The sequence below is a fragment of the Centruroides sculpturatus genome, unplaced genomic scaffold, assembly GCF_000671375.1.
Source record: "Centruroides sculpturatus isolate CEXI.00-Female unplaced genomic scaffold, Cexi_2.0 scaffold1488, whole genome shotgun sequence".
Lineage (NCBI taxonomy): Eukaryota > Metazoa > Arthropoda > Arachnida > Scorpiones > Buthidae > Centruroides > Centruroides sculpturatus.
In genome coordinates this window covers 78,407-99,419 of record NW_019385746.1, presented here as the reverse complement: position 1 = coordinate 99,419, position 21,013 = coordinate 78,407, and the positions used below count along the sequence as shown (strand labels likewise).

Below are 21,013 nucleotides of genomic sequence, written 5' to 3'. Positions count from 1 at the left end.
TTGCGTGTTTGCGAAAATGTATATTGCAATGTCAGAAAACAATCATCAGCGGAAGATATGGGCTTCAACAACGATTTTGCGTTTCAACATAACAACAACTCGAAGCATTCGTCCAAACTTGTCAAGCATTTTTGGCGTTCGACGAATCCAAAGTAATGATTTGAATCCCACCGAACATCTTCCGAATAATCCTAAAATCTAAGAGGAAAAGCCTGTAAGTTTACTGGACGACTTTATTCGGTGAATGGAGCAAGATCAAGACCGAAGTTCTCGAAAAACTGGTAGTTTGGCTTCATTAATTTTTAAATTAATGAGGCCANTAAATTAAGTGCATTATAATATTTGGATATAATAAGGATGTTTCTATATCGTAAACGTTATTTAGCAGTAAATTAGGAATGTAGAGAATTATTATTGTTAAAATTTGTAATTGAATTTAACTCCCACTCCATAATCTGGTCTACGAAATCTTCTACCTCCTTCTCTTTCAAAGTCACGAGAATAGAATCCACCAGCTTGCAATGTTCCTCTTCCATCTTTAGTTTTCCAAGTTCTCCCAGCATCGACTCTGATTCCAGTTCGATGATTCCGTCCGTCTCGTCTTTCGTGTTCTATTTTGACTCCAACATCTCTCTGTTATAACAAAAATAAATATTTAAAATTCTATAATTTATATTCTTAAAATTTGATGTAAATTGTATGAAATTTGGGTTTACTTTTTGTAAATTGATTAACTCTTCTTTTGCTTCGTATATCTCAAGTAAGCTTAAATTTACTGAAAATATCGAACAAAGATTTTATAAAATATTAAAAGATAAATAAAATACTGTATGTAAGAATTTTACTTACCTACGAGAAGAGCGATGAAGAAATGAGGGTTCATGATGATATTTGATACAATCGTGAGTTATGTTGGTCCTTTTATAATAAGTTGAATGCCACTTTTATCCAATCAGCAGATTTGCAGTTGCATTGTGTTATGAAACTGGTGTAATACCCTTTGATTATTCTCTAGAAGCAGTAATTCGTTTTTCCATACTTGCATAATAACTTTAAATATCATCATTTTGACGAACATTTATTTAGAATTTTTATTGTTAATTTAATATTACTTTAAAGTTACCATTTTATTTCTTACGTAAGCAAATAATATTTTTTCTTGGAAAAGAAATTCGAACGATCAAAGATTTTCTTATAGGAAGAATGGGAAGCGGATGAAGTTTTCACGAAGATGTATGAAATAAGAAGTAAAAAGGATAGCGATTGAGAAATCGAGATATTAAAAATATATTTAAGAAAATTTCCTTTTAAACATTTGGATTAATATATTACTCTATAAGTTGCTCCTCATCTTCTACTCGAGTCCTTTACGTGGATCCACGTTTATCTTTTTATGTAGACAGACTTTATTGAGAAACCTTATTACATCTAAATTAAGATTATTTTAGTGTATTATATTAGAAAAAGTATTTTCTTGTATATAAGTTGATCACGCGAGTTAACACGACTTGTTCGACAAATCAAGGTTAATAACTTATAAGCATAAATGACCCGCAGGATAGGAAACATTATAAATTTGATTTTAAGTGTCATTCGTCGCGATTCAAACATAAACTAAAAGAAAAATTATTCACGGGAATAACTGAATAATTTCAAAGATATTTCTCCTGTTAAATTACAAAAGATGATGCAATAAACTACATAAATTATAAACAAAGGATTTGATTTATTAGAAACTGCAGTTACCTCTGAGTAAGATCATTGATACAAGTGCTTATGATGAACAATGTTAAGTAAACAATTTAATATTTATTATCTTGTCAAAAACTTTACATTCATATGAACGAGCCGATAATGTTATTATCTACTTAAAAATAGATCAGAAAGGCTCTTTGCCGCCCCCTGGACGTGCCGCCCGCGTGCGGTGCACGCCTTGCACGCCCGCTTACGGCGGCCCTATTCCCACCCCACGACCTTTAATCACCAAAATTTAATAACGTTGATTTTCCTAATATATCAACCACTCTATAAAATTTCAGAGATTTTCGACAATAAACACAGGAGTTAAACTTCAAAGAGGGTGAACGAAATGAATAAAAAAGAAAGCAGCTTGGGTGAAATAACCGCAGAACATAGTTTACCGATTGAAATTTTAAAGAAGAAAGTATCTATATATATTCTGTCTATATAGGAAATAGGGGAAAAAGTGGCGGTCAATAAGAAAACTAAATGATAATATTTGTGTACATACGATATTTTGGTACTACCAATTTAAATTTTTGAATCTTGTCATTGTTCTCAGGAAACAAAACTGATCGACTTTATAAAATAAAAAATCCAGCAACGAGTTGCGTAACTTTTCCAGCTGTTATGAGATTTTATTTAAAAAATAACTTTTTTACTATTAATTACAATAAATAAAATCGTGTGTGGCGCCATCTGTTATGAAATTTCGTTATAAAAAGTTTTATATTTTTAATTATTACCGAATAGCAAATAGCTTAATTTTTAGGATAATGTTTTATTAAAAANTTCTACCAAAACCTGTTTCAAATCTTCTTTAAAAAAATTATGTAAATTATTGAATTTATTATTTAGGTTTTCTTTAATTTTAAATATTTAATTGTTTTAGGCATAGTAAACCTTTCGAAAGCTCTCTTCATATAGGTATTATTATAATAAAACTTCTATATAGAATTAAGTCTAATATTAATATGTCTATTCGTGATTAATTAAAATTTTATTATATGGATAATCATATAAATTATTTACAAATAAAAATTTTAAGTACAGTAGACTTCGCTTATTGTAATCACCTCGGAAATCGCCTAAATTGATAAGTAGAATTTGGATTTTCTAGCCATAAAATGGCGAAAAAATGGCAATAAAAATTCAAAAGTAGAAAATCCGAAAATAAATATTTATTGTTAGCACATATTTCAAAGTACTAAAAGAGAATGGAATGGAGAATTAAGCGCAACCTACCTCTAAAATGCCTTTAAATATTATTATATAATACTGTATATAGTATTGATATCTAAATTATTTTAGTTTAATGGCCAATTTGGATTAGACGTTAACCCGCCGCTTTGGGAGAACCGTGATCGAATCCGAACGGGCAACTTCAATGAATTTTTCGGTGGTTCCCTGTCTCTTCTCGCTCGATCACCGTCGTTGTACATTTGGTCAAACCCACGATGGATATGATAAAACACTTAGTGCCCGCAGGGTGACGACAAAAATGGAAAAAACACGGTATATCTTCATTAAACGACCGAGTAAACGTTAGAAATATTCATTTTACGGCAGAATTTTTCAGAAGTAGAAAATTAAACGCCTTATAATATAAAATTTTTTCCGAAATTATAATCTGTCATAAAACTAATTACACAATATAAATTGTTTCAAACACAATCAAACCGTTAAAACTTCCAACTGAAATTGGCTCTGAGTCCATAATCGGGTCTTCGAAATTTTACGCTTCCATCTCTTCCAATCTCGTGGGAATAGAATCCTCGAGCTTCAAATTTGCCATTTCCGTCTTTGCTTTCCCATCTTTTTCCAACATCAATTCTGATTCCGGAACTGTGATTTTGTCGTTCTATGTTTATTTCTGCATCTCGCTGTTTTATTTGACAGAAAACCTTCAGTAAATCAAAATGAAAGCCGCATATTATTTTATTTCCTTATTAAATAACCTTCTTACCTTTTGTAATCTGACTAAATCTTCAGTCGCGTCGATTTCGAAGAAATTTGATTCGACTAAAGATTATAATAATTATTATTTAAATACTTCGTATCGATGAATTAATGAATACAATTCGTTTCGGTACTTACTGATCAGGAAAATAAAAAATACGTGCAATATCATGATGTATCGAGAGACGAAATAATCTTATTCGAATAAAAATTCTCTTTAATGAGTGTTACATTTTACCATTTATACATTAAGTGGATTACAATAAAATTAATAATTAAATATAGAGTTTCATCAGTTATAAAAATGTTGATATTTCCTTCCATTGTTTAGCTGAAATTTAATATGCAAAATCTGTTATTCTCCTAATGATAATTTTAAGTAACTGATATAGAATCTAAATTATGTTAAAATTAATATTTTATAATTTGCTTTTTCTTTTCTTTCCTTTTCAATTAAAATTTTCTAAGCATATACTGCTACTTTACTGCATAACTACTACTTTACTAATATTGTTAGCTTAAACAATTTAATATATTTTGTTGGGCAACACCTTAATTTCATAATATGACATTTTACAATCACGTCTTAATTTCATATATAATCTTATAAAATCATTTATTTCTGAGTTAATTATGGTTATTTACCAATATTAGAAATGATAAATATAATAGGCATAATAACTGATTATACACGTGCCTCAAAAGTGAAATTAAATCACCGTGAAGCCATACGCAAATAACAGGACCGGTAGAGATAACATATATATACAAATGATTAAGTTTGAGTACTTATTGTACTCAGTTTCGGACTATAAAGACCAGCAGCCGGCTCGAGCCATAAATACTATCAGCGATAGCGCAGATAACCAGAAAAACATCAGACTGTGATATAAATTGAAACTTTTATTTTAACATCTAACTGTCGGTCGTTTAAAATGTGAAACTTGAATATATAATGTTAGAGAACAATAGATTAAAGGTACAAAAGGTTGTCGGTGTGACGGTACAATATCAATCTAGGTCACGAATGCACGTGATCGAATGCTGTCTGTTCATACGCGGATGAGCAGTTTATATTATAGAAAAACAGGTGAAATTAAAATCTCAACAAGCATTAATGTAATACTGATAGATTAAAACGATAAATAAGTTAAAATAGTTTTTAGAAAATTTAAAAATACGAAAAAACCTTTCAATGTGTTTCGACTTTAGGAGCGATGAACACAAACAAGAAAGGAATTACTCATATTTATTCTCACTTTTATTATACAACTGTAAGTTACTTATAATATGCATTTCGCTAAAGTAACGACTCTTCGGTTTCAGTGATCTTTACAGTTGTATATTCCTCGTATTTTTAAAATTTTTTTGAACTATTTTAATTTAAATTTTCGGCTCCATTGAATATTTTAATTATTTTATTAATTTTATGANAGAAAAATACTTTATGAGAGCTTTTATACTTTTATAAAGCTGTCTATAATGAAAATTAATTAACTAAGGATTTTTTTGCCCTGCCAGGGTGTGGCCGAGTTATCCGGAGTTCCGGGTTATCGAGAGCCGAGTTTTCGAGGTTCTACTGTATAAGCGCTATAGCCATCAGAAGAATTTCACTAGTGATTAGTTGTCAAAGCCTTCAAATATCATTTAATAGTTACGTCAGTTACATGTGTAACTATACAGTAGTCATCGGATGTATCTCACTAATAGGAGAATATGAACTCATTCGAACATCACTTGAAAATGCGTTTTTTACACGACTAATTGAAAATAATACTGAAGAGGATTCAATAATACGGATGTGATACAAAATGCATTTATATTAGAGATAAAATGATTTTAAAAAACATCAACGAGTTGCTTAACAATCCAGGCAACATTTGGTAGCGCCATTTGTTATCATATTTTATTAAAAAGATTTTTATACTTTTAACTATCATAACATGGCAAAAAGCTCAATTTTCAGGGTAGAGATGACTTTTATAAAAAATTGTAAATACTAATAACAAGTAAAATCGTCATTAAGTCTGACCCTACTGGAGACACGCATGATTCTATCTTCCCACCCAGGGGCGCCGCTAGCTGTTTGAACGCCCGTGTGCAATACCGATTATGCCGCCCCCTGTTTAACTACGATTACCTATGCTGAGCTTGCCAGAAAGGCTCTTTGCCGCCCCCTGGACGTGCCGCCCGCGTGCGGTGCACGCCTTGCACGCCCGCTTACGGCGGCCCTGNAAAAAAATTCAATATTTGTTTTATATTATATTTATATTATATAATAAACTCGCGGTACAGAACTGCGGCTCCCGTGCAATTTGCAAAACCAACATTACCCACTGAACTCTTGCTTGCCCACCCCTGATATATATTATTTCTGTTGTATTTTTGTTTGATTACTGGGTTTAACTTTTTATTTTCAGTTTATTTCTACGGGGTAATCTCTCGTTCTTATGTAGTGCAAGCGATTATTTCTCACAAATTTATTTATCTGGAATTATTTTATTTTATTCATTTAGTTATCTAAATGAAATAATTTATGAAACCGCACATCCGTAACATTATATAATATAAAATAACATCACGGTCGTGCGGTTTCTCGAATTCTTTTCCCATTGTTTAACGTAATATTTTCGAAATTTTCAGTTACTTATATTCGTGAAATTTTCAATTCTTTGCTATTTCTGGATAATATTTAAAACACAACATTCTAATAATTTAATAATAAGTCCAATTTGAATGAGAGTTACGGAATCAATATTTTTCATTTAGGATCACAGCGATCTTATTGAACGTTTTATTTTAATAAACTTTACTTTTCTAAAAAAAATAATTATTATTTTATTAATATAATAAACAATTTAATAAATTCATTTATTTATTTTATACAATTTAAATTTTCTAGACATTTTCTTGAATTTTTAAAAACGTTTATAGTAATATTTTTATATTATGTTAATACAATTTTAAAAAAATTATTTTCTATCATATAATAAAATAATAGTTGATATATTTTCTACTGTTATTATTTAATTGTAAGCGCAAATAAATGATAATTAATACTTTTTATTTACTTCTCGGAACTGAAACGAAAGTGAAATGTCATCTAGAAGATTCACAAAATGGGTAATTTCCATTTCGAAATTACTCTTTGTTCGCGCTACTTAATTCCGCGCATTAAACAGGTAGTCGAACTTTACTTGAATACATTAACATTGCTTAATTATTCTAAGAACAATAGAGTTGTTTCTATCCGGTCATAAATATTTCGGTGGTGATTTATGTCTTTCGTGAGGTAAATGAATTTATACAACATATATATTTAAATATTAATTAACACCATTTTACAGAAAAAATTAATTAATTAAACTATAAAGTTCTCACTTTATTCGTAAATTTTTAAGGGAATATTTTAGATAAACTAGATTTTCGCTTTCATAGAATATTTGATTTAGAAGCTTTCTTTTAAAATTTAGATAATTTAAAAACCACTATTTCTACCAAAACCTGTTTCAAATCTTCTTTAAAAAAATTATGTAAATTATTGAATTTATTATTTAGGTTTTCTTTAATTTTAAATATTTAATTGTTTTAGGCATAGTAAACCTTTCGAAAGCTCTCTTCATATAGGTATTATTATAATAAAACTTCTATATAGAATTAAGTCTAATATTAATATGTCTATTCGTGATTAATTAAAATTTTATTATATGGATAATCATATAAATTATTTACAAATAAAAATTTTAAGTACAGTAGACTTCGCTTATTGTAATCACCTCGGAAATCGCCTAAATTGATAAGTAGAATTTGGATTTTCTAGCCATAAAATGGCGAAAAAATGGCAATAAAAATTCAAAAGTAGAAAATCCGAAAATAAATATTTATTGTTAGCACATATTTCAAAGTACTAAAAGAGAATGGAATGGAGAATTAAGCGCAACCTACCTCTAAAATGCCTTTAAATATTATTATATAATACTGTATATAGTATTGATATCTAAATTATTTTAGTTTAATGGCCAATTTGGATTAGATGTTAACCCGCCGCTTTGGGAGAACCGTGATCGAATCCGAACGGGCAACTTCAATGAATTTTTCGGTGGTTCCCTGTCTCTTCTCGCTCGATCACCGTCGTTGTAGATTTGGTCAAACCCACGATGGATATGATAAAACACTTAGTGCCCGCAGGGTGACGACAAAAATGGAAAAAACACGGTATATCTTCATTAAACGACCGAGTAAACGTTAGAAATATTCATTTTACGGCAGAATTTTTCAGAAGTAGAAAATTAAACGCCTTATAATATAAAATTTTTTCCGAAATTATAATCTGTCATAAAACTAATTACACAATATAAATTGTTTCAAACACAATCAAACCGTTAAAACTTCCAACTGAAATTGGCTCTGAGTCCATAATCGGGTCTTCGAAATTTTACGCTTCCATCTCTTCCAATCTCGTGGGAATAGAATCCTCGAGCTTCAAATTTGCCATTTCCGTCTTTGCTTTCCCATCTTTTTCCAACATCAATTCTGATTCCGGAACTGTGATTTTGTCGTTCTATGTTTATTTCTGCATCTCGCTGTTTTATTTGACAGAAAACCTTCAGTAAATCAAAATGAAAGCCGCATATTATTTTATTTCCTTATTAAATAACCTTCTTACCTTTTGTAATCTGACTAAATCTTCAGTCGCGTCGATTTCGAAGAAATTTGATTCGACTAAAGATTATAATAATTATTATTTAAATACTTCGTATCGATGAATTAATGAATACAATTCGTTTCGGTACTTACTGATCAGGAAAATAAAAAATACGTGCAATATCATGATGTATCGAGAGACGAAATAATCTTATTCGAATAAAAATTCTCTTTAATGAGTGTTACATTTTACCATTTATACATTAAGTGGATTACAATAAAATTAATAATTAAATATAGAGTTTCATCAGTTATAAAAATGTTGATATTTCCTTCCATTGTTTAGCTGAAATTTAATATGCAAAATCTGTTATTCTCCTAATGATAATTTTAAGTAACTGATATAGAATCTAAATTATGTTAAAATTAATATTTTATAATTTGCTTTTTCTTTTCTTTCCTTTTCAATTAAAATTTTCTAAGCATATACTGCTACTTTACTGCATAACTACTACTTTACTAATATTGTTAGCTTAAACAATTTAATATATTTTGTTGGGCAACACCTTAATTTCATAATATGACATTTTACAATCACGTCTTAATTTCATATATAATCTTATAAAATCATTTATTTCTGAGTTAATTATGGTTATTTACCAATATTATAAATGATAAATATAATAGGCATAATAACTGATTATACACGTGCCTCAAAAGTGAAATTAAATCACCGTGAAGCCATACGCAAATAACAGGACCGGTAGAGATAACATATATATACAAATGATTAAGTTTGCGTACTTATTGTACTCAGTTTCGGACTATAAAGACCAGCAGCCGGCTCGAGCCATAAATACTATCAGCGACGGTTCGCGGCAGCCGAACTTTCGAATAAGCGCAGAAAATCCTTTGGAAAGTATAGCACTAGTTAACGGGAAGGAGACTCTATCCTGGGGCCACGCGATCTCGGTTTGTCGATGCGCACAGTTGCCACGCGTGTTAGGCACGACGTGAGTACCATCCAGCGATGTGTGACACAATGGACGCGAGAACACGCCGAAAAGGGATAGCAATGGCGCACGACAGAGAGCACAGAACGGCAGAACGGCTCGTCCAGACCCGTTGGCTACGGCACGTGACAGCTGAAGCCATCAACGGGTGCATCTATGTCCACCCAAACTATTCGCAACAGGTTGCAAGAAGTCAGGCTGCAGGCACGGCAACCAGTAACGGGGATGCCATTTGCCGTTCGACACGTGGCTACACGCTTGGCGCGGTGTCGTCGTCGTTGCAAGTACACTATCGAATGGCATCGGGTATTGTTTACGGATGAGTTTCGCTTTTGTCTGTGGAGGAATAACGGGTGTGGCGGTACTCTGAGAGCAAACCAGTACATCACGCAAATTGTGAGGCCTGTGGTTTGGCCACTGTGCAGGCTCACCCGACACGGGTTCCAACAAGATAATGCCTGGCAGCACGTCGAACGACGAACTTTCATCAACCTGAACGAAATTCACATCCTTCCCTGGCCGGCCGTCTCACCGGAATCTCTACCGTCGAACTCCTGTGGGATAGTTGCCCGTGAGAGTCATATTCGTTACTGAATAAACAGGTGTCTGTTGCATATGTTTGTTGTTCTTTTAATCATTTGCATATCTCTTTCACTTCTACCGGTCTTATAATAAGCATGTAACTTCTTGGTGTTGCAACTTTACATTTGAGGAGTGTAGAAAGTACAGTATATATCTCTAGATACACTGCTTTATTATTGACAATGCTTATAAACGAAAACTTCACATTTACGTCCAAAACATTAAATATATCTTTAACAAAACAATATGCGGGAAAAGTCTCAAGTTATATTCGAAATGCAATTGGTTGATTAGAACATATAATCACACATATGGACGTTCTGAAAAGTGCTGCAAGTGTCAATTAAATGCGTCTCGAATATAGCTGGAGTGAGGAGAGACAACACAGTCATTTGTCATCACCTTTTATATCAAAAAATCTAAAAGATGCTTTCGTAACGTTAGTAAACGTTAAAGACTTAGAATAAATTGCGGCATATTCATTTATATATATATATATATATATATATATATATTGTAAATTATTTTCTGCATTCAAACAAATCTCATTATTGTTGTCTATTGTTTTCTGAGTTGTAGAGTAAACTTAATGTATGCAATTCACTCGCAGATTGTACAGTACATATTACGGCATGCAAAGGAATAGTTTCATAATGAGAAAGCTAAGTATATCCTAATAACTCTTATTTTAATTTATACTTTATAAACCTAGACGTATTGCGTTTTAATTACGTTTCCAGAAATTAATAGGAAGTTTTAGGTTGACGTAACAACGCATTCAAATTTTTTCCCATATAATATAATGGAAATGGGATCCTGGTTAACATTTTTATGGCATAATATCTGATTTTCAGGAATTAATTACTGACGTTAAACCAAGGGATGCCTGTATACTGTTGAAATATCATTTTCTTACATACTTAATATATGACAAGCTTACAATATTTAGACTACTATTTCTATTAACTTTTTAGATTAATGTGTGCATTATATGTAAAAATAGTGGTAATTTCTATGAAAAGCTTAGAATTAAAGAATTTTCAATGATTCATTTCGTAAATGAGTGAATAAAAAGGTTGCTATGGCTAAATGTATCAGCTAATTAAATTATGATAATATAAATACTATTTTCTTCATTAAAATTTCTTTATACTCTATAATATAATATTATTTTACTCGTTACATTTATGTATAAGATTAGGGCGCACGACAGAGAGCACAGAACGGCAGAACGGCTCGTCCAGACCCGTTGGCTACGGCACGTGACAGCTGAAGCCATCAACGGGTGCATCTATGTCCACCCAAACTATTCGCAACAGGTTGCAAGAAGTCAGGCTGCAGGCACGGCAACCAGTAACGGGGATGCCATTTGCCGTTCGACACGTGGCTACACGCTTGGCGCGGTGTCGTCGTCGTTGCAAGTACACTATCGAATGGCATCGGGTATTGTTTACGGATGAGTTTCGCTTTTGTCTGTGGAGGAATAACGGGTGTGGCGGTACTCTGAGAGCAAACCAGTACATCACGCAAATTGTGAGGCCTGTGGTTTGGCCACTGTGCAGGCTCACCCGACACGGGTTCCAACAAGATAATGCCTGGCAGCACGTCGAACGACGAACTTTCATCAACCTGAACGAAATTCACATCCTTCCCTGGCCGGCCGTCTCACCGGAATCTCTACCGTCGAACTCCTGTGGGATAGTTGCCCGTGAGAGTCATATTCGTTACTGAATAAACAGGTGTCTGTTGCATATGTTTGTTGTTCTTTTAATCATTTGCATATCTCTTTCACTTCTACCGGTCTTATAATAAGCATGTAACTTCTTGGTGTTGCAACTTTACATTTGAGGAGTGTAGAAAGTACAGTATATATCTCTAGATACACTGCTTTATTATTGACAATGCTTATAAACGAAAACTTCACATTTACGTCCAAAACATTAAATATATCTTTAACAAAACAATATGCGGGAAAAGTCTCAAGTTATATTCGAAATGCAATTGGTTGATTAGAACATATAATCACACATATGGACGTTCTGAAAAGTGCTGCAAGNGATTCCAGCAACGAAATTGTTAATGATTTAATATAACGTTTTCATTTCGGTAATGATAAATAATAATTAATTTAAGTTAAAATTGTAGTGGAAAAATTTTTGACGCGTGTAAATTATTTACAGACTGCGACGAAGAGCATTTTGTGGAGATTTTCCAGAAAAATGTTTCAAAATAAATGACATTAAGGAATTTTGTAAAGATTTTAATCATTTTTGTGAAAAGGATAATATCACCGAGGACGATTTAATGGTGACATTTTAAATATATTATTTATCATTTACAAATTGGTTAATCTAAACTAATAAAATAATAATTATAATAGGACAAAAGTAGCAATTAATTAAAATGGCAAATGTAATATTTAAGTATCAATAAGAGGGAAATTATTTAATTAATGGGTTTTTGTAAATAAATTACGAACTTGAATATCAATTAATTAAATTCTTTTCCGTAAATTTTTTATATAATAAATTTTAAAATAATTTAAATACAATTCTATAATATTTTAATAGATTTATTTCATTCGTATTTATTAATTATTTATTTCATATTGTTATATTTCTTAAATAAACAGCGTTTGATATGGATAATGATTAATAGACTTAATTTACGATCTAACCCATCGATGGTAGTGTAGATAAAGCTGAACACTGGTTATGAGTTCACGTCAAAGCAACGGACTACCCATGTAAAGTTTTCTGGATTTTCTTTACGTCTTCTAAATCCTAAATGGGAACCAGTTTTTTATAGAAATTACTTCAGAGTCGTCCCTTCTTGACAGATCGCCTAGGATTGAGTTGCCTTTGTTTCGAAATATATTATGATTATACTAAAAATGTATTTTGCATAATTTACATTCGATGTTTTCATCGTAGCTTCTTATACGCTGCGAAATATTTCTTAGTTATTAAAATCTTGTTCGCTCGAAAATCCGTTTACTATTTGGATAGTTCTGTGGTGAAGTTGCCAGCCTGTCCATACTTTGTTTAATTATTGTAATTTGAGTGTATTCTGTAATTTTGAATTTTTAAAAATTATTTTATCACACGGTTTTATAACTGTAAGTACTTTTAATGTTTTAATAACTATGACTCTTACTCTCGTGAGGACGATACGGCGACAAACAAGTTGAAACCATGTTTTTGTCTCGCAATACTTTGAGAAACGAGAAACAACACATACAATTAAGATCTTTATTACACTATTCTTTAAACTGTCGTTAATTTACTTCAAAAACAGCGTGACTTTTTGTGTAAATATTATTGATTTTCTTAATAATTAATTATTCTGATTGTCTGCTTATTTTAAAACCTAAACCTAAAATTGGAAACTTTACTTGCATTCTTAACACTAGTTATCTCTCTATAATCAAGTATTTTATAATGGAAACATTGCAAATTCGCTAATACGAGCATTAGATATGTACTAATCTATTACACGTATTAGATCATTTTCGTTTGAAATATTATACAGTTTGTACTGTACTGTACGTATTGTATACACAATATCTTCAATATGTAAATATTTCTTACTTTATAATTTGTCAATAAAAATTTTAATCTTCGTAACTACTGTATATATAGATGGAAACATTTTTTTATTTGTGCAATAAAAATACTAATTTTATTGTCATCACTCGCCATTTACAGCATCTGCTTTTCTTAAATGTCTTCACTTAAGATGCTAATTATTATCTCAATATCTTACATCTTAAGACTGTGAGGATACAACCTAAAAACAAAACTCTGTTTAAGTTTGTAGGACTTCTTTGTGTCTTTAATTTTTTCAACACAAAAAGAAATCCTAAGAAGGCTGGCACCGATATTTATCTGGAATTGGCTATTTTTTAGATTTGTTGCAGTTCTTAATTTAGTCCAGTTTGGTACACTCTTTAACTTTTTTACGTTTATCCTAATAACATATTTTCACGTGAGGAAATCCGTTTCTTAATGCTTATACACATCCAAAGAGTTGGTTTTTATGTCGGATGGATGAAATCAGGCAATATAACATATGAGCAATGTGCCAACTGAACTATGGAAAACTACACCTTGATTAGGTATTAAACGCATCAAATAATTTCAAAACACTAGAAGAGACCAGCTCTATAGTCAGGCGCTAATCTACAATCAACTTCGGTGTGCAGATATTTTATCCGTTCGGACACTAATGGACGAGGAACTCTTTAATTACTTACGTAGGTTCAATTAATAGAGTAATGAATTACGAGTCACGAGGCCATTCATGAAATATTTCTGAAGTCCTCGAGTCAGCAGAACTCGGCACCTATTAGAACGGACGCCTTTAGTACTCATCCGATCGACATATTCCACTTTAGGAAAGAAACGTAAGAATTGAGTGGTTTCATTTAATCCATGGACTGCGTGGAGTCCGAAAAAAATCTTAGACACCATATGATATAAAGAGTTTTAAAAAATATCTCACGGATTTAAAACCTATTGATTTATAATCAATCTCTAGAAAGATGAACTTTAGTAAGATAATAAATACAACGATATAGTAGCAACATCAATGCAGTTTAGGTCTTATTAGATCACCCAATACTCTCCTTTTATTGCGAGCTATTGTCCATTCCTTTGTTTTGACTACAGATTATTTTTATCTGTTCCAGGTTTTTGTATTTTAATATAAAAATTAATTAATTGAAAATTTCTATTAATTTTGATTATTTCTAAATATTCACAGTTAATATATCGTTTATTTAACTTTAATTTTTAGTTTCCTTCTGATGTCGATTATGAATATAATCGATCGATAATCGATAAATATGGTATTAGAGAAGAGGATATTTTACATGATTTTGCATACAATAAGTAAGCATCGTTTATTGATTCATAATAACGTACACTCGTTGACAAAAAAGTTACCCACCCAAATGGAATTGTTCGATTGCTTACAGCTTTGTCTTAAAGAGCCAAGTACTGTAAATGATTACAGTTGTGATCCTATTGCGTTTCGGGCGATGCTGCCATTAGGGCTACTCTTTTGTCAACCAAAATTTTGCTCGAGTGAATCGCTATGTTCTCTAGCCTAGCGTTAAAATTTTAATAGGTTGCGAAATGATACTACCTTCCGCAGAAACACTCGTAATATTTGTATTACTGAAATGTTCTCTAAGACCTAGGAACAATAGATGTATTTGTTAAGTGCTGAAAATTTTTAACAACTCTTTTCTTACATAATTATTGATATTTAGTAATAATATTAAGATTATAGAATGTGCATATATGAAACTGATTTCTCTTTTCTATTTTGAATAACATCATTTTATGTAAGGTCGTAGTCATAAAGCCATTTAAGTTGCAATGGTTTTGAAAATATTTCCTTTTTGGTTTATTGTCTTAGGTTTTTAAAAATTATAAAAATAAATAGCAGATGAATTTTGGCACAAGTGGATCAATAAATAATTTTGAATGAATTTTTTTCCTTTCGACCAACAACTAATGGAGTGTTATGCAAAATGACATAGAAATTCGATAAATCTATGGATTAAAGCGGGAATGGGCGACCTTTTTCTATGTAAGGGCCGCATTTCAAAACCTTTGAACTGACGCGGGTCGCATACAGGAGAANATATGAAACTGATTTCTCTTTTCTATTTTGAATAACATCATTTTATGTAAGGTCGTAGTCGTAAAGCCATTTAAGTTGCAATGGTTTTGAAAATATTTCCTTTTTGGTTTATTGTCAAATTTTAGCAAAGTGGATCAATAAATAATTTTGAATGAATTTTTTTCCTTTCGACCAACAACTAATGGAGTGTTATGCAAAATGACATAGAAATTCGATAAATCTATGGATTAAAGCGGGAATGGGCGACCTTTTTCTATGTAAGGGCCGCATTTCAAAACCTTTGAACTGACGCGGGTCGCATACAGGAGAAAAGAGAAAAACAATGTTGGTAAATCACAATTATTTATTCATATATAATTATAAATTATCTTAGGTATACTAATTTAGCTTCTGGAATCGATGTAAACGTAATATATCGGAAATATTTGGTTAAATATTAGTCATTGTTAGCTTTAAATTAGTTTCGATGTGTCCGTTAGCCGGTTTTTTGTTGTAATTTTTACTGAATTCATTGTGGAAAAACTATTCACATACATAAGTTGTAGAAAATAACGTTTGAATTTTTGCTGCATACTTCCTTAAGCTGGGAAATTGGTATATTTATTCATATTTTACGCGAAATTGGCACCATGCGGCCCGATCGCCGGATTAGAGAAAGAATTCTTGAGGTTACTAAAATATATCAAACATATCAAAATAACAAAATATAAAAATTCGACATATCAAGAATGGTAAGACGGCCATACATTCCGGTGTACAGAGGACGTCTATCGAATATTATTGGCGTTCAATGTATGACGTCGTAAATTAGCCAATGAAAATTATCTCACTTTTAAGAAAAAGTTACCCGATAATCCTACGATATGTATCATATTTACTGAATAGTATTTTGATATATTGGCGGAGATTCATAAATCCTACGGACATAATGGTCGTGACAAAATGATACGCAGCATTAAAAACAGATTTTGCATACAAAAAAGCAGTTGAAATATGTGTTACTTTGTCTGTACTGAGAAACCAAACGTAATTATACCTAAGAAAAGTATTATGACCCAAACAATACACTCCTGAATAATTTTGAAACAGTCTGTTTTATTTATTATCGTTTATCGTCAAATTTCAATAACAAAAACTCAAATTAAAGTAAGTCATTTATTACAAATCGAAATGCTCTCAATGTTACATTTTACACTTAGAAGTTATCATCAGTAATACATAATTTTATTTCGCTATACAGTGACTCCAGTTTACCGGGTTTTTAAAACTTTTATATTATAAACATTTCGATCACTGAACCATTACAAACAAATATATTGGACAAAAAGTTTTATTTGTTTGCTCGGAACTACCATTTTCAATTCGAAATAACAGTGAATATGAATTACTTATTATCAATTGTCGTTGGCTAATTCGAAAAAGTAAACGTTTGCGCTATTAGTTGCTATTCGCTTTGGTGGGGTTGAAGGAAGTAGAAGGAAGTAACAGTCAATGATAAATAACGTCAACAGTTATTTGATACTGTTTAAGATTTTATGCTGTTTCGTGCATTTAACGAAAGTCGTTAAGCCTTGGCATCGTTTGCCACACGATAGAACGTTAATTATGCACGCCGGCCTTTATTAATAAATTCCGGTTGTATTTGTCAATGGACGTCCAACGTATTACAGTGCTGAAGATCACTGATGAGCGCTTCAATTCTACCATTTCTTTTAAGAGGCACGCTGTTTTTATTGTTGCGACAGGGCTTCAAACAGCCATTTTCCAGTAATATGATGCTAAGCCAAACACAGCTAGAGTTTACCAGGTTGGCGCCTTCTCGTTGTCAACTGTTCTGGAGCGGCAGTCGCGAAATCCATAAGCAAATCTGTCACAGAATAACATAACCGTGCTTCTGTACCTGGAAGCCTGACCATACGCCACATATGTCCAGAAAAGAAAAACTCGAACACGATACTAAAGGTTGCTTTAAATTACACTGTTGTTTGCGAAGAAATTGTCCCTCTACTAAGATATTATTACCATCGTCATTACGTTCGCACTAATAAAGTTTTATTTGATTCCAACGCCTCCGCTTTGGTGCGTAAGTTTTTTGTGAATGAGTGTACTATGTGACAAATATTCAATAGCATAAATGCAACTTTTGTATTATACTTTTTGTAGTATTGCATTTCGAACAATTCAAACAGATGAATTATTAAGACAGCGAAACTGTTATTCTATTGACCCTGACGATTACGTGAAAAAGAATATGAATAGACAAGAATATGCGAGTATAGAAATGTACAGTAAGTATTACATAACATATTCATTCATAGTTCAACACACATTGCATCTTCATTATTTAGTTTTTTCCATCAAACTTTAATTAAACTATACAATTACTTTATTAATTTTATTTTATTTTATTTTAAAATGAATATTTGTTACTTATTACTGTAATATTACATTTTTAATTATAATTTAGATATAGATATAAGGTTAATTGGTTCAATTAGAATAAAATTCAATCCTGAAGAAACGATTTGGCCAAGTAACCCAATTGGAATCGTAGCGGCAGTACATTCTAAAGATGACATCATCAATCCATTTATAAGCGGAATTCCTATGACTCCCGGAAATAGATACATCGTCCAGTTAACACCCGTAAGTGCTTTTTGAATTCAAAATTAATAGTTATAAATTCCACACGAATTAATATTTAACTTTAATTTTACAGATTCTGAAAACTCTTTTACCTTCTCCATTTAGCACAAACTGTAGAAACTATATCAATTCATCAAACAATTCATTTTTATTCACTCGTAATGTAAGTTATAATGAATGTTTTAGTTTCCAATTAAAACGATAATATCTTAATGGTTCCTATTCTTTAGTACTGTTTTGCAGAATGTAGAAAAAAACTTTGGCTGGAAAAATGTGGGTGCTTATCACCCGAATATCCATTTGTTACTGACGAAGAAATCTGTGATATAAGTAAAACTTTTTATAGGTTCTTGTAAAGAGAAAAAAATGAATAAATTATATTAGTTTTAGTTATTTAAATTATAAATTGTGTATACTTAAATATTTATCATTTTAGGTACATATGTTTATGAATGCCTTTCTTCAATAAACTTGACATTATGCTTGGATAAATGTCGAAAACGCTGCAAGTAAGTATTCTATTGTTTACTTTCAAGTAAATCCCGTAAAAAACTGGTGGAACCAGGTTGAAAAAGTAAAGCTCAGCAAAAACACCTAAATAAAGGAAACTTTTGAAAGTTTTGTCAAGAATATTGGAAGCGGATTTCACAGTAAGGGTGCGACTATGCAGATGCGAGCGAGCGAGAATATGTGGCGAGAAGAGGCGAGACGCGATAAATATCAAAACCTGTCAGATGAACCAGAAATTTGCTCTCGCTAGCGTTATTTCTCGCTTCTCGTTTGTGCATGGTTTTCCTTTGCGAAAACTAAATCGCTCGCAACCTCTCGCTCGCTCTAAATTCGCGTCTGCATAGTCGCACCCTAAGGCTCAACATGTAAAGAAAGTTTTGGATGAAGTAATGTTATCGTGATAATAAATCGGAAAAATAAACATCATTACAGAAAAAGGCTTCGAGCTTTGTGCCTCAAACTTCCTTCGCTGATATTATTCAAAGATGTTCTAACGTTCGGCCAACTTATTATCGGTGTAACGACTTTAAGGCACAAAGTAAAGCTCGAAGCCTTTTACTATGACAATGCTTATTTTTCCGATTTATTGTCGTGGTGACATTGCTTCGTCCAAAACTTCGTATAGTTATTATCTGTGTAATGTGCAATTTCTTTACATGTTAAGCCTGTGAAATATGGATCCATTCTCATGCCACAGCTTTCAAAAAGTTTTCTTTATTTAGATGCTTTTTTCTCAGGTTTACTTTTTCAATCTGGTTCCACCAGTTTTTTATGGGATTTCAAGTATTATTTAATCATCAATAACTTCATAATAGAATAGTTTTCGTGATAATTCTATATTTAGGTCTATATAACAGTCTAAAATACCCACTTAGCGATGAAAAAACGTGTCAACCCGGGTCAAAAACAATGGTCTTTATTCTACCCAAAACTTTAGTCTCTTGTAACTCCATAAGTACCCAAAGGAAACAAATGATATTTTTAAAAGACAAACTCACTTGTTCATGGAGAACCTTGAACCATCAAGCAAGATAGAAAACGGTGACAACCGTTACAAGTTTAATGGCCGTCACAAAGGTGACAAAAAACGGAATAACCATTTAGAGCAGAATTTTTTAAAATGTAAACAATGATTTATTTATCTACAACTAGCTATTTTATATTTTTAGATTAATCATTAGGCCATTGACCAATTTACACTTTTTTTCAAATATTTACCTCTATATCTAGATAAAAATACAGTAAAAATGGAACATTTCATTTACGTACAGTACATTGTCCACTGAATTCACAAATTTACATAGGTTAACATACAATTATCAATCATTCGCATTAACATTAAATTAAAAAATAAAAATATGATTAAAGGGAAAAGGTGAAAACAACATTTAGACGATCTGCCAAAGGAAAGATTTTCCATAGGAAACTGGTTTTATTTACATGGATTAATAAGATATGTAGGGAAATTCAGAAAATTGTACGTAGCCAGCCTATTTGTGAAGTACTCAGTGATTTTTCTATTCGGCCACTGATGAGTACCAAAATTTTAAAATATATCCAAATTTTAGTATTACTTGAACTTAGCTTGAGTTAGCTATTGAAGTATCTAACTTGCTAACAACAGCTAACTCGAGTTTAGTTTATTTATATATAGATTCTGAAGCAGGAATAGCGTAGGACAAAGAAAACAAATTAATATATCAAAAAAATCTCGATACTTATTTAAAATAATAAATGAACTATTTCAATTTACGAGATAAAATCTGTTATTGAATGAGTGATGCCTGGAATATAAACTTTGAGTTCGTAACGAAACTCAACTTTTAAATTTGTCACGCTTAGTTTACAAGAATCGCAAATATCAGATAAAAATCGACTATCAGTAGATAAAACCACTGAATACCGGTAGTTGGTCTCCTCCCGATCAAAGTGCCAGCGATGTGAGATTTTCTGGGTTTTCTTAATTGTCTAACACGTAAATAGCTGTCAGTTTCTCAAAAAAAATCTTCATCTTGGCGAATCGCCTAAGTGTTACGTTGCCTTCTTCCGGCAATTGAATTTAAATAAAAAAAAGTTGAGTAACTTTCCAGCAAAAAAGTTAAAATTGTACGACACCATCTGTTTTGAGATTTTATTTTAAAAACTATTTTTATTATTAATTATTATAAAATGACAAAAAGCTTGATTTTGAGAATAGAAATGAGTTTAATAATTTAAAAAAAAATTGTACACGCTAATAACGAACAAAATATTCGAGTCAGACCCCT

At 31.5% G+C, this 21,013-nt stretch overlaps 2 protein-coding genes across 2 annotated transcripts; one reads left to right on the top strand and one right to left on the bottom strand.

The window, feature by feature from the left end:
- Positions 1 to 333: 333 nt before the first annotated feature.
- LOC111641726 lies at positions 334 to 1,070 on the bottom strand. Its single transcript, XM_023387935.1, has 3 exons — positions 850 to 1,070; positions 717 to 775; positions 334 to 633 (listed from the first exon to the last, which is right to left on the bottom strand). The coding sequence occupies exons 1-3, from the start codon at positions 881 to 883 to the stop codon at positions 418 to 420; spliced, it is 309 nt and encodes a 102-aa protein (XP_023243703.1). The 5' UTR covers positions 884 to 1,070; the 3' UTR covers positions 334 to 417.
- An 11,117-nt stretch (positions 1,071 to 12,187) lies between these two features.
- On the top strand, positions 12,188 to 19,466 carry LOC111641737. The gene is made up of 7 exons (XM_023387943.1): positions 12,188 to 12,245; positions 14,736 to 14,830; positions 17,754 to 17,878; positions 18,058 to 18,236; positions 18,310 to 18,399; positions 18,467 to 18,566; positions 18,673 to 19,466. The coding sequence occupies exons 1-7, from the start codon at positions 12,243 to 12,245 to the stop codon at positions 18,747 to 18,749; spliced, it is 669 nt and encodes a 222-aa protein (XP_023243711.1). The 5' UTR covers positions 12,188 to 12,242; the 3' UTR covers positions 18,750 to 19,466.
- Positions 19,467 to 21,013: the final 1,547 nt, after the last annotated feature.